The sequence below is a fragment of the Arachis duranensis genome, chromosome 4 (genome assembly GCF_000817695.3).
Source record: "Arachis duranensis cultivar V14167 chromosome 4, aradu.V14167.gnm2.J7QH, whole genome shotgun sequence".
Lineage (NCBI taxonomy): Eukaryota > Viridiplantae > Streptophyta > Magnoliopsida > Fabales > Fabaceae > Arachis > Arachis duranensis.
Genome location: NC_029775.3, coordinates 113,191,414 through 113,205,370, shown reverse-complemented (window position 1 = coordinate 113,205,370; position 13,957 = coordinate 113,191,414). Strand labels below are relative to the sequence as shown.

Sequence of the window (13,957 nt, the reverse complement as noted above, 5' to 3'; positions counted from 1 at the left end):
AATAATTAAAAATTATTAAATAATAATTTAATCAAATTATTTAACAATTATTAACCTCAATATTGTATTCACACCGCAATGAAACCGTTACTGCCAACACCGTTGGCTGATTAGGTAAACCAACATAAAGAATAAGTGAAAAGTCAAAGTCAAAGTAAAAGGAGTATATATAGAGTTGTGAACAAAAAAAAGAAGAAGAAACTCGAGAACACAATGGACTTGAACAATTCTCCTTCTTCCAATAACACCAACACCTACATCACAATCCCCGTTAATGGAACAATCCCTGTTTTCACCACCGCCCCTTTTGACAACAACACCACTCCTCCCTCCACCGCCGCCGACCGCAAACCCATCGCATTATGGCCCGGTATGTACCATTCTCCGGTCACCACCGCACTCTGGGAAGCAAGGACCAAGATCTTCGAGAGGCTTCTCGACCCACCTAGGGACGCGCCACCGCAGGGCGCGTTGCTCACTAAGAAACCGTCGCAGAGCAGGACCAGCATCATCTACAATTTCTCCTCCGATTTCGTCCTCAGAGAGCAGTATAGGGACCCTTGGAATGAGGTCAGGATTGGAAAGTTGTTAGAGGATCTTGATGCCTTAGCTGGAACCATTTCTGTCAAGGTGTGAATTCTGAATTATGATCACATTTCAATAAGAAAGTTTTGATTTTTGAAGGTTTTTTAGGGATTTGTTATGTGGGTGTTGCTTCAATTGGAACATACTTTTTACTAGGAATTTCAAGTATTAGAGAGAATTCAGAACCAGAAATTCGGTTAAATTGGAGAAGCAATGTAATTTTGGGTTGTAATGTGGTTGTAAGGTGAAGTTTAGAGGGTATGTGGTGAGGGGCTGAAAATCAAACTAAGTTCTACTTTGATGATAACCATTTTCGCTACCTAGAAAGATTGAAACTTTGCCACAATTTAATTTTCAGAATGCATCGACATAATCTCATAAGTTTTGCTTATTCCATGAATAAGTACATCATACCACTTCATTTTGTCTAGTGACTACCATGATTTCTTAGAACTTTTTATTACGATTACTCAGCAATTCTTTTAGTGTTTTCGGAATGATAATCTGGGTTGTCCTTGTAATAAGATTATTTGATCAATTGAGGATGGATACGATGATGTTCTTGGACTTGGAATTTTGGTTGTACTTTGATTATTTTCATTTTTGTGGTTAGTGATTTGTTGTGTAGTAGGTCAAATGTAGTTTGATTCTTAAATTCAATAAATTTAACAATGGGAAAAGTACTGAATATTTTTCGGTTTTCTTGCAATGAGCTTGGTGTGGTACACTAGCACTCTTCTGTTATTTTAGTTAAATTGTATTCACTGTCAATTTTAATGAGTTCTATTTGTTTGTGGAATAGCACTGTTCTGATGAAGCTAGCACAACAAGGCCACTTATAGTTGTCACTGCATCTGTTGACAAGATTGTGTTAAAGAGGCCAATTAGTGTTGACAATGATCTTAAAATAGTTGGTTCTGTTATATGGGTTGGGAGGTCCTCAATAGAGATTCAACTAGAGGTTACTCAATGCAAAGAAGGTACATCTTTAATTGTAGGGATCACAGATTAATCCTTGACAATTTGAGTAACTGAGGTGTCCAAATTAAACTTAGCTTCTCAATCTCCTGTTGCTTCTCATGACAGCCTTCATGATTTGCATAAACCTTAAAAAACAAATGTGATTCTCTTGCAAACAACAATAATTTCTGGTGGTGTCCTACAAATCTTTATAGTGGAGAGTAATCACATTTTCATTTTTTTTTATTTTCACTTTTTCCCTTTATTCTCATTGTTTTCTTTTTCATATTAAGGGTGTGTTTGTTTTGCCTTTTTCCACAAAATAACTTTGTTATTAAATAAACCAGTTTTCACATATAGGATAAAATTTAAAAAGAAATCAGTTTCCAACCTTTTTGTAGAAGCTGAAAATTGTAATTTCTCAAAAGAAAAAATAGTTTTCAGCTTTTTCAATTATATAGAAGGTTTTGGTTGGTAAAATAACTTATTTTAGAAGTTGAAACAAACACGCCCTAAATCACAGTCAACTTATGCACTATCAAAATATGTGTAGATGGCAGTGCCTCAGACTCAGTAGCACTGACAGCCAACTTCATATTTGTTGCTCGAGACTCAATAACCGGGAAGGCTGCTCCGGTTAATCGTCTCTCGCCTGAAACAGAACACGAAAAACTTCTTTATGAGCAAGCTGAAGCAAGAAATAATCTGAAGAAGAGGAAAAGAGGAGGGGAGAAAAGGGACTTTGAGAATGGGGAAGCAAATAGACTTCAGGCCTTGCTGGCTGAGGGAAGAATTTTCTGTGACATGCCAGCCTTAGCTGATCGAGACAGCATTCTTCTGAGGGATACCAGCCTTGAGAATGCTCTAATATGCCAGCCACAGCAAAGGAACATCCATGGTCGAATATTCGGAGGTTTCTTGATGCATCGTGCATTTGAGTTGGCTTTCTCAACAGCGTATGCCTTTGCTGGATTAGTTCCTTGCTTTCTTGAAGTTGACCATGTTGATTTCCTAAGAAAATGTTGCACAGGTTGACGTAGGGGATTTCTTGCGTCTCAAGTCGTGTGTTCTCTACACCGAACTTCATGATCCGGATCAGCCGCTTATCAATGTCGAAGTTGTAGCTCATGTCACAAGACCAGAGCTGCGATCTAGTGAGGTTAGTTTCATCACTATCCTGCACATAGTACAATCAATAATCATTGCTCAGATGCTCTTTCGTTCTTGCCACTTCCAAGTTATCAGATTGTTAAAACCTTCTGTGTTCGTCATTGTGTAAATGCAGGTATCAAACACTTTCCATTTCACTTTCACAGTACGCCCTGAAGCAAAGGCAAAGAAAAACGGATTTAAACTTAGAAATGTGGTGCCAGCAACAGAGGAAGAAGCTCGCCGAATATTAGAGCGCATAGATGCTGACAACTTGAATGAGTACTTCAGAACATAAGAAGAGAAACAGCAAGTAGCTGGTAGAGGGCAATGCATGCATATACTAAGAAATATATTCCCCTAAATGTAACCTGCTGAAGTTCAATTATTAGCTCTTATATATAATAATCATGCCCTTCAATCTTTGAGGGTGGTACTTTGCCTTGAGGTTCCAGCATCATTGGGCTAGGTAGAGAACAATTGGTGCTTAGATGAAGTTGAATCTGAAGGTATCTAACTTACACATTATCCATTTCCCAGGTTTGGTGTCTTCACATGCATCATGCATGGTAGCTGTAATATGAAAGCTTGTGAAGCAGCGTTTGAACTTATGAGTTGTGCTAGCAGCAAATAGTAAATTAAGTAAATATTACTATATGTATTTTAGTGTGTTGTAATTCAGATGAACTTTCCGGCAGTGTATAGTTATTAAAAGATAAAATCCTACGGTAATTTCAGTTGCAAAGTGTTATAACTTACCTAAAAGCTATGTACATGCTTACAACAACCTTATCAGTCATCATACATATCCTATCCATATAGGGGGTGTTCACCCCAATAAAGGAAAACCCTCAAATCTTGTACAGTGATCTTTTTACAATTTTAACTAGAAAAAAATTGCAACATTTTGGGCAAGAGCATACAAAGCCCAAGAACTCACATTAACTAAGATGATGGAGTATCATCATCTGAAGAGTCACTATTCTGTCTCCTTCCATGCAATCCAGGAAGGGGTTGTGAAAGCATTGGGCTAACTGGTTGTGGAAGCATTGGGTTAACTGGTACAGGGAATCTATGTGCTGAACTAACCATGGTTCTCTCATTTATCATACCAACTTCTCTGCATACACGGTCAAGAACTGCAAGAAAGTCTCTTACAACCATGAAGATTCTGAATGGATGAGCTTCTTCCTTTGCCAAGTCACCATGAAAATACTCTGTGATTTCCTTCACAAGGGTCATAGCAACACTTTCTTGGGCTTGAATCTTCAGAATTTCTTCCTCAGCCATTCTAATGAACTTGTTCATTGATTCTGTAAACTTCTCATTTGACCCAGCTTTTTCGTTCAATTGTACAACCTCTGCAATGTTTGCAATCCCTTTGGAGAGCTTGGCGGCATCATTGCTGAGAACCTCAGAATCCATGGTAGCAGCCTTCTTGACACTTGCTAGCTCTGAACTCAGACTAGATACTACTTGCAGGCCAAGCCTCCGGAACGCAACATCTTCAGCCAAGGAAGAGTTTGGGGGTTGGTTAGCACTGGAGAGACGAGCACCTTCAGTTCTTATGATCTCTTGGACGACAAAGTGCAGTAGCGTCGTTTTTCCATCTGCACCTTTGACATCGGCCAGCTTGAGAAGTGTGTCAAGTTTAAAGGCCTGCGCATCACCACGGTCTGTCCCCACATTCATGCGGTTCCCAGTTTTAAGCACAGCCTCGAGAAGCTTCAAGAACATTCTACTAGTTCGCAGCTCTTCACAGGCAGCCTACAGAAGCAGCACAATAAAAAAACTTCCTATGAGTTTCAATCAAATATTTAATTTCAAATTCACGAACAGAATTTCAAAAACAAAATCTCATTGAACATCTATAATTTACCTTGACACCATCAAAAATATCGCTAAAAGTAGAGATGAATAAAATGAGAAAATAACACAATACCTCTAGAGCTTGAAAGGATTTCCTAAGATACTCGACTTCAGAGTCAAAATTGACTATGTAAAGCATTGCTTCCACCCTTTTAAATGCAAAAGGTACATCAAGCAATGCCTTCAAGAATTTCTCAGCTGGACCAAGCTTGGTTGGTGAGTCATCATTGTATTCCTTCAATTTACGCTCTTCTTCCTTACTCGGAGCCATTTTTAACAAGCTTTCAAGTAGTTCTGCTCCAAGTGTATCAGCACTACCTGTAGAAAGGTAAATTGACTTAATTGTAAGGCACAAAGATACGATTCAACTATTAAGTTTAAAAGAAGTGTCAAGCTCTAACTTTTTCATCCGATTTCAGTTTAACTAAATACATGCTAACATCTTCCTCAAATTGGGAAGTTGGAATAAAACTTTAAGACTCACTTGAAGGAAAATGTTCATATAACATAAGTTGACATGGAAATTGGATATAACTAGAGTTAAGATCTTCTGTTTTCCCTAAATCAAATTGATATCTTAGACAATACTGTACAAATCTCTGACTTCAGTAAGTATAGGAAAGAAGGAATATGTCCAAAGAAATTATGGTAAAACATAGCAGAAGGTCAACTGAACAAAGTTGTATACTAGCATCAAGTTGTATAATACTTAATAATGATGAATATTTATCATTTCACATATTTACTTATAACCATACATCGGAGGAATAACTTTCCTAGCTCTCATAAATCGTGTGTAAGTTCATTCCATTGCAAAAGAAAAGTACATCAACAGGAATGATAAAAATACCTTCTAAAAGTGCTTCACACACTTCTTCTATAGTGACATTAAGTGCTCTCAGCAAGATTGCAATGTTTTGGGACTTTTTAGGATCAAGTACTTTCTCCTCCTGGCTTGAATGGGGAAGAACTGTGCATGAAGTAGAATCCATTGGTTTCAAGTTTGGCATGTTTGCTACAAACAATGTTTCAATCATTTCCTCATTCAATCTGCAACAAACCCAATTCAGTTGACATAATTCAATAAGCTAATTGCACCTAATCGATATGAATTGTTCACAACCAAGTGCCATTCATAAGCCACAAAAAAAATGCAGAGATATCAACAAGTTTTATAAACATGACAGAACCAAAGATCTCACTTGAAAGAGCTTGACTTCAACTGATCCCACACCATTTCACGATCAGAGCTTGACCTTACTTTGTCCCAGTGCAAGGGTTTCAACTTTGGCTTCGCAGCCTCTTCAGCTTCAGCCGAACCCTGAGAACTTGGGGTCAGATCAATAGGGGAAACCAATGTTGTGTTCTGCAACACAAAAGGCCTGGAAGGAGGTCTCAACTCTGGTGGCCTCGATACAGATTGACCAACAGGTGTTGTGGGAGATGGCACCTCCCACTGCTTCCGCTGCCGCTGCTGCAGTGTAGCTGCAGGTGGAGGAGGAGGTGGCGGAGGAGGCGGAGCAAGTGGTGTTGTGATACCGGGTATCGCCCATTGTTTCCTCGGAGGAGGCACAGGTGGTGGATGAGTAACCGGAACAGCTACAATTTGATCCAAAACACTACCAATGGATCCTGATCGACCAAATGGATTTTTTGTTGTTACTGACAATGCAGGTATCTCCCAATGCTTCCTCTGTGAAGCACTATTAGCAACTGATGCTGATTCAGTTGAATTGAAACTGCTACTGAAATTAAACCCTCTTTCTGTCTCTGGTGATGAAAGCAGAGATGGTGACAATGGCACTGAAGACAAACCGGGTTGCCTAAACTGGTCTGAGACACTGGACATTCTCGGAGACTGATCAAAACCGTTATGACTCCTTGCCTTCTCCGGAGAAGAAGGCAGAGAGAAAGCCGAAGACAATGGTGATGATGCCATAAACTTTGCACTTCCATTGGAAGAAACATTAGATAGCCTTGGAGGTGATGTCAATGGTAATGCAGATGCAATTGCAGTTGCAGTTTCAACTTCATTTGTCTCCGAGATCCTCTCTTGTGATGATGATGATTTAGATTTTCTGCTTGCATTGGAAGAACTAGAAATCCTAGACGAGGCCAATGATGCAACTTCACTAGTCTTCAAAACCCTATCTAACGATGCTGATCGTGACAAAGATTTTCTACTTCCATTGGAACCATTAGAAACCCTTGCTGATGCTGATGATGAGGAAGAGTTTCTACTTCCATTGGAGACATTAGAATTCCTTGGTGATGCAGCTTCGTATGTTTCCGAGACCCTCTTTTGTGGTGATGAAGAAGATGAGTCCAAATTTGCAATTAGGGTTTTCTCCTCCAGAGCTCTATTAGGTGGCAATGAAAGTGGCGAAAGTAAAGGAGATTCAGTAACAGCATTACCATGAGTATCTTCTTCTTCTTCTTCAACAAAACCTCTCTCTGGTGTTGCACATGCTGAAGAACAAAGCGAAGAAGAAGAATAAGAAGAACATGAAGAATTAATGTGTTGGTTGTGCATTGGTGATAATGTAGGTGACAAAACCGATGTCACGATTTGTTTCTGTTGCTGTGGTGGCGGCGACGACGACGGCGAAAGATGTGCCGGCGAGGAGATGCTGATTGAGTGACACCGCTCCGGCGACCCAGAATTCGAGGAAGAAACCGAACACGAGCTCAATTCGTCGAAACTATCCCCGGCGATTGCAGACAACGCTCGCCGGGAACCCGACCCGGTTCCACCGGAGCTCTCTTGCCCTCCTAACGACGAACCTCTCGGCGAGTAAAACACCTCCGATTCCTCTTCCTCCTCATTCTCCGCCTCTTCTTGCGCTGCCGTCACCACCGGCGGCGCCGAAATCTGCCTTACTAGCGGCGGAAGTGGCCGGAGCTCCGGCGACTCCAATTTCCGACTCACGGAGCCTCTATTATCTCTGACATCTCCGCCGCCGCTACCGCCTCCTTCGATCCGGCGCGAATTGACGACGGTGCCGAGGTAGAGAAACTCGGAGCCAGCAGCGGTAGGAGACTGCCGGTGCTTCGCGGCGGTTTCCCGCCGGCGACCATCGTCGGGACTGACATCCTTGTTCTCTCCGGGGCCACGGTTCCGGCGACGGCGTCGAAGATAGAAAAATGCAGAGACGGCGGCGGCGACGACCGCGCATGCGACGGCGGAGAGAGCAACGGGGAGAAGCTTGGAATTGGAGTGAGTAGGAGTTGGAGAATGTGGAAGAATGAGTGAGGAAATGTTAGCTGGGAAGGAAGCAAAGCCTGTGAATGATTGTGGTGGTGGTGGTGGTTGTGAAGGGTAGTTTGGGAAAAACGGTGAATCATTTGGTGTAGTTGTGGTTGTGGTGGTGGTGGTGGTGGTGGTAGTGGTGGAGGCGGTGGCTGTTGCTGTGGAGGAAGGGTGCTTTGGGTTTTGCTTTTGGGTTGCAGTGGTGTTAGAAGAAGGTGGTGGCTTTGGTGGCTCAGTGGGTGGGTGTGCTTCCAATGGTACAAAGGGTTCATGCAAGATTCTTCTGCTTCTGTTGTTAGAACTAGCATTGCAGAAGAAGAAGAAGAACAACATCAAGAACAAAAGGTTCTGCATTTTGTGTTGTTTTAAGGTTCTAACACTTGTTTTTGTATTTGAGTGAGTGTGGGAGTGAGAGGAAGAAGAGGGAAGAGGATAGTAAATGAGTGAATGTGAAAAGGTTGAAAATGTTGTTAATGATGGGAGGTGTTGAAGGAAAAAAAGGAGAGTGAATATAGATGAGGGTTGGGTGTTTGTATCCAGCTAAGATTCTGCTGCTCCTTTTGTGGTTTTACTATTCGCAGCTGGAGGGCCCCCTTCCTCTTCTAAACACACACTCACTCCTTATTGGTGAAGCTATGCTTCATCCTTCATAGCTAGAAATTAAGAAAAATGCTGGAGGGCCCCTTATTTATGTATTTTATTTCTAAAGCACTCTTTAGAGGAGTATTAGGAGATCAATAAGTTTTGTATTTTGTAGTTATTAATTGGTCATCAATAATAATTTTTAATAGTGTGAGATTATATTAATAATAAAAAATTATTCACTTTTTTTATAATTAAATATTGGACACAAAATATAAAAATTACTGACACCTTAGACTTTTTTTCCTTGCTAAATGTATAAATCATATTTTATAATCTATATAAAATTAGATAATTATGTATTAATCGATGAAAAAAGAAAGATAATACAAACTATAAATATGTAATAACATCTCTCTTTAAATAGAGATGACAAAATAGACTCACCTGCCAAAAAAGGTAGGTTTAAAATTTAAAATTTACTAAATAAAAATTCACGAATTTTGACAAGCGGATAGACGGATTAATTTATGGGATTAAAAGTTATTTTATTTTTTATTAAATAAAGAATAACTAGTATTATAAAAATTAATAATTATTAATTTTTTAAAAATAATTAAACGAATTAACTTGCAAATTTATAATCGGTCATAAATTAAAAGAAACTAATATTTTGATTTTTGAGTCCATGTTATGTAGCGAATAGAAGGGGACGAACTGCTTACTTGATTATGCCTAGTTGTAGGCATGCAAGCATCCTCCTTCACAAACAAATACTAAAAGGGTTCCTTTCGGTTGTCCTTTTCTTAATCTTTCTTAAAATTAAATATCTTTTCAAACATTCTTGTTTATTTTTGGCTTCTTGCATAAGAGCAAGTCCAAATAGAGTGATGAGCAGCGTTCACAAAGATTTGTAGGCACGTTTGGCGTAAAACGTTATCCCTACAATATGTAGACAAATTCATTTGAAAATTAATTACGCCATCCATAGACAAAGAACCTTAAATTATGGGTATCTAGTATCTACATTCTACACACACTTGTACTGTCGGATTTAAGACATGTATAAATAAATCATTATTTCCCCATGCGCTTCTTTTCGGAAATTAATTTAATTATGGAGGGGTTGTTGGCGTTGGATGATCTTATGGAGGGGAAGAGAGTTTTACATGCGTATGGTGTCAGTTCACAAACAAATCGGATTCAGGAACTTGTCATAAGCAAATCGGACCGAGGGACTTGAGTAACCATGTGGACCAAGTTTTCCTTAACAAACAAAACGGACCATGCGATTACCTTTAAGGATTATAAAAATAAACTATCCGCATGTACAAGTTGTAGGGTCCAATTTTCTTGTCTCTCTCCATGCGAAACGGACCCTCCGATTTGCTCAGGAAAAGCTGAAAGAGGAAATCGTTGGATCAGATTTCTCATCAACAACTCTGACAAAAAAAAATTGTCCTACATATTGGTCTAACTCCTCCTTATTCCATAACCCAGAATAACACACCCACTACTTTCATAACCAAATTAATCAGCCCGCTTCTTTTTAATAAATAAATTAAATCTAGCTACCGGAAAGTTTATAGATATAAATTAATTTAATTTGATATATTGTCTATATATAGGGTCGTTTATCCTTTATGTAACTTTTAGTACAATTATTCAAACTAATGTTAATATAACTAAATTAAATAAGTAATTATAAAGTTAATAATAATTAAAATTTATAACAGTATAAGATCACAAATTCCCAATGATATCGTATTTCTTTGCTTTATATTTATATTTATATATACTTACTATAATAATTAGTTAAAAACATTGTGCCAGTATTAGCAACAGTTGTGCTCTAACTAAAACAAGAAAAACCTCTTCCAAAAATATGTCAAATTTATTACTCTTATTATCATATCTCTTAGTGCAATACAGGTGCAAGGGTGATCTTAGGAAATTAGAAAAATAAAAAGTATAACACCAAAATGAAAATCGATAGTGTGTCATAGTCCAATTTTCTTGAAAAACACAGTTTAGCCTCACCAATAATTTATCATGGCTTTCTAAAAAGACTACATGGGACTATGAGAGCACCTTTTAATTTTGACAAATGACAAACTAAAAAAGTGTAAATTAATTAATTATTCTATAAACGCCTTAAAGTCCGGGGAAAGTTGTTTACCACCGAAAAATTAACCCATAATAAAGACAAAGTAGAATTCAGCGAAAGCAACTTTGATGTAATTTTTTTTTTTTTATAAAATGGCATTTCCAATTTCCTTTTTTTTGTTATTAAACATTAAACATCGTTTGTGCTTTGTATAATCCCATAAATGAAAAGACCTTGTTTGGACCATTTTTTTTCTCTCCCACTTTTTGCCATATAAATAGCAAAATGGATGGGTAATTTCGTAATTTCGTAGGTATGTATGTCAGAGTACGTTGCAAACACATTTACACTACATAAAAGATATCTACGTCAGCGGAATCTGTGTGCCAAAGTCACCCATGAACACCACCTTTTTCTTGGAGATAGAAATTCAGATTTAGAATTTTAGATAGATAGGTTTAGTATTTTTTTTCCGGTATACAAATCGGTTTAGTATTTAATTTGACTATTTGGTAGGAATATCAACATATCAAAATTAGGGTATGGTTTGGATATTTTTCAAGTACACACATTTTCATAACATTTATATTTAACATTAACGATAATAAATAATGTCAACGAACTATAACCCAAATGATATAATTTTTTTGTACTAATTTAGAAGTTATAAATTTGAGTCTCACTTCTAACTTTAAAAAAAAACAATAATAAACAATGAAGCCATATACATTTGCAATACTTTTAATATAATTCCGTACCAACTCTATTAATCATTCTTTTCTTTTCTTTTTTTTTTTTGAAATAAAGTTACTGTTCTTGTATGAATGAACTTTCGAGATATAGCTCTTCTCTTGTGCTGTTGTAATACGTTTTTTTTTAATGGAGTGAGAATAACTCGGACGTCAAAGAACACAGTGAGTGGATACCTGCAAAAGACACTCCGACGCTCAAATCAATAAGTGTTTAAGAGGTATGTAATAATTCTATAAATATAGAATGTTAGATGTGAAATAAAACTTATCACGTGTGTGTCCTTATAATAATTCCATGAATATAGAATGTATGACATGAAATAGAACTTATCATGTGTTTTGTTTATAATAATTCTATAATGTAAGACATGAAAATAGAACTTATCATGTGTTGTCTATTATAATAATTCTATGAATATAGAATGTAAGACATGAAATAGAACATATCATGTGTTGTGTCTCTAATAATTCTATAAATATAGAATGTAAGACATGAAAATAGAACTTATCATGTATTGTGTATTGAGATAAAGAAATTGGTGCCTTTTATAGGCATAGAGTTAATGAATGATATTCATGTTATGACTGTTTGGTCATTAAGATAGAAATGATGGTCATTAAGTCGGTAATGAAGGTGTCATTTACAAGCAAAGAATGAATGATAGTTAACGTCGAGTTATAACTCATAAGGCACAATAAAGACCAAGTTATATGGAGAGGGATCACATCCCCAAGCTTTGTCTGCCGATCATATGATCCAAGCTAAGCTTAGAAAATAAAATGAGTTATAACTCGGTTAAAAGATAAGTGAATAATGATATAGTGAGCCCTGGTCCCAAACTTAGCTGGGTTATTATGTCGGCATTTATTCAAAAAATAATTGAGTGATAAGAGTTATTCAATCAAGATAGTTGTGTGGGGAATACTTTTTCGCTTAAGAACAATTTTAGCATTTGATTGTATGTGAATTGAAAAGTTCATAAATTGATATCCATTGACGGAATCGATTGTATGATCCGAGAATATAATTGGTTAATTGTCTTGGAAATTTTTCCGGCTCACAACAGCTTATTGATGAATTTCTTGCTCAAAGCAATTAGTTATTGAATATTTACAATTTATAGTGAAGGTCATATGACATGAATAAAATAAATTGAGAAAATAAATATATACAAAGTCGCAACATATATTGAATAATATATATTGTAAAAGTAAAAGAGTTTAAAGTAAAAAAATATACCTTGAAAGTTGATAATTATAGAGAAGAATACGACATATATGAATGTCATACATGTCAACGGTGAATATCTGAATTTTGTTTTGTAGGACATACTTTAATTTGATAATAAAACAATAAAATAACAGTCATTAAATGATACATTTAGTGTAATATTTTTAGCAGTTATAGTATGACGAAGGATATTCCTCATGCAATAATAGTAAATTTTGAATATTTGCACGTATTTTTGTTTAACTTTTTATATTAAATTAATATTAACATAAAATTTAATAAAATAAATAGTGCAACAGTTATATATTGCTAGAGAATAAAAAAGATATAATCAATCAAATGACATAGAGCTGTTAGGATTATTTTTGAACAATTCAATTTTAAATTTAAGTTCATATAAAAATACATTTAAATTTATAAATGTAGCGGGAAGAAAAAATGAAGTATTGATAATAAAATATATAATAGAGATTGAATTAATATAGTGTTATTGAAAAATTTCATTATGAGTTTTGAAAGAATTTAATTACATTCGAGACTTGGACTCATCTAATTGTATAGATGATAATAGAAATAAATAAATAAATATAATTCATAAAAAAAATTAGCATGATGGTATGAAAATTATAATGCCATAATGATATTTTAGAATTTGTTCATGTGTGATGAATGAATTCATATATAAATTGAAATTGAAAAAGTGCTAAAGAATGTTCATACTTTTGATTTGATGTTATAGTTTATCAAATTTTAAGAATGGTTTTTGAAAAAATTCAATAGATTTGTAGATATTGATTTTGGAGTATAGAGAGTAAAATATGTTCGACAAGTGTGACACATGGATAAGAATAACTAATGCAAAGAATGAATCATGGTACGTTTGGATTTAAAATGAGAATGATATATAGAGAGAGATTTTATCAACACTCTCATGATAAGAGATAAGAAAAATATAAAAGATGAGGCTATTCTGTAGTAGATGATCCCAAGCGTTGAAAACAAAATTATAAGCGACTATATAGTAGGTTTTGTACTCTTTTCGCTTTTGGTCAAGAATAAAAAAGATAGAACATGGCAAGTAATTAAAGAGCATGAAATTAAAAAAATTTTGTAGGTGACATACATTGATTTATTTAAATTTTTAGGAGTTTGAAGTGCATATTTTTAGGTTTCAAATTATTGATAGAAAGTATAACAAATTAAAGATTAGTGTCATAGTCTTCGTTATTCTGAATGAATTGTTTGTAAAATCCTCAATGAATATTATTTGGCCTTATGAAAGTGAGTTATGAATATAGGTTGAAAAAAAAATTAGAATACATAAATTGCTAAATATATAAATGTTCTTTGAAAATTGATTCAAGTATTTGAATATAATTCAAATTCTTTGAATATATTCGGTGGAGCAGGAAATTAGTTTACCGGCCCCACAGTGGACGCCAATTGTTCTTGTAGAGGTTGGCCGATGTATA

The 13,957-nt window shown here is 35.9% G+C and overlaps 2 protein-coding genes across 2 annotated transcripts; one reads left to right on the top strand and one right to left on the bottom strand.

The window, feature by feature from the left end:
• Positions 1-189: 189 nt before the first annotated feature.
• Positions 190-3,439, top strand: LOC107486087 (acyl-coenzyme A thioesterase 2, chloroplastic). The gene is given in 5 exon segments (XM_016106634.3): positions 190-630; positions 1,388-1,565; positions 2,099-2,571; positions 2,573-2,704; positions 2,831-3,439. Coding segments are annotated over 5 exon segments (1,362 nt in total). The 5' UTR covers positions 190-213; the 3' UTR covers positions 2,993-3,439.
• On the bottom strand, positions 3,419-8,380 carry LOC107486086 (formin-like protein 1). Its single transcript, XM_016106633.3, has 4 exons — positions 5,766-8,380; positions 5,414-5,613; positions 4,637-4,881; positions 3,419-4,461 (listed from the first exon to the last, which is right to left on the bottom strand). The coding sequence occupies exons 1-4, from the start codon at positions 8,165-8,167 to the stop codon at positions 3,640-3,642; spliced, it is 3,669 nt and encodes a 1,222-aa protein (XP_015962119.1). The 5' UTR covers positions 8,168-8,380; the 3' UTR covers positions 3,419-3,639.
• Positions 8,381-13,957: the final 5,577 nt, after the last annotated feature.

Excerpts from the sequence above, each read along its gene's own strand:
- LOC107486086 (XM_016106633.3), bottom strand. The coding sequence starts at position 8,167 with ATGCAGAACCTTTTGTTCTTGATGTTGTTCTTCTTCTTCTTCTGCAAT. Across the intron at positions 5,614-5,765 it reads TTGAAGTCAAGCTCTTTCAA|ATTGAATGAGGAAATGATTG; the intron begins GTGAGATCTTTG and ends GGTTTGTTGCAG. Across the intron at positions 4,462-4,636 it reads AATCCTTTCAAGCTCTAGAG|GCTGCCTGTGAAGAGCTGCG; the intron begins GTATTGTGTTAT and ends CTGCTTCTGTAG.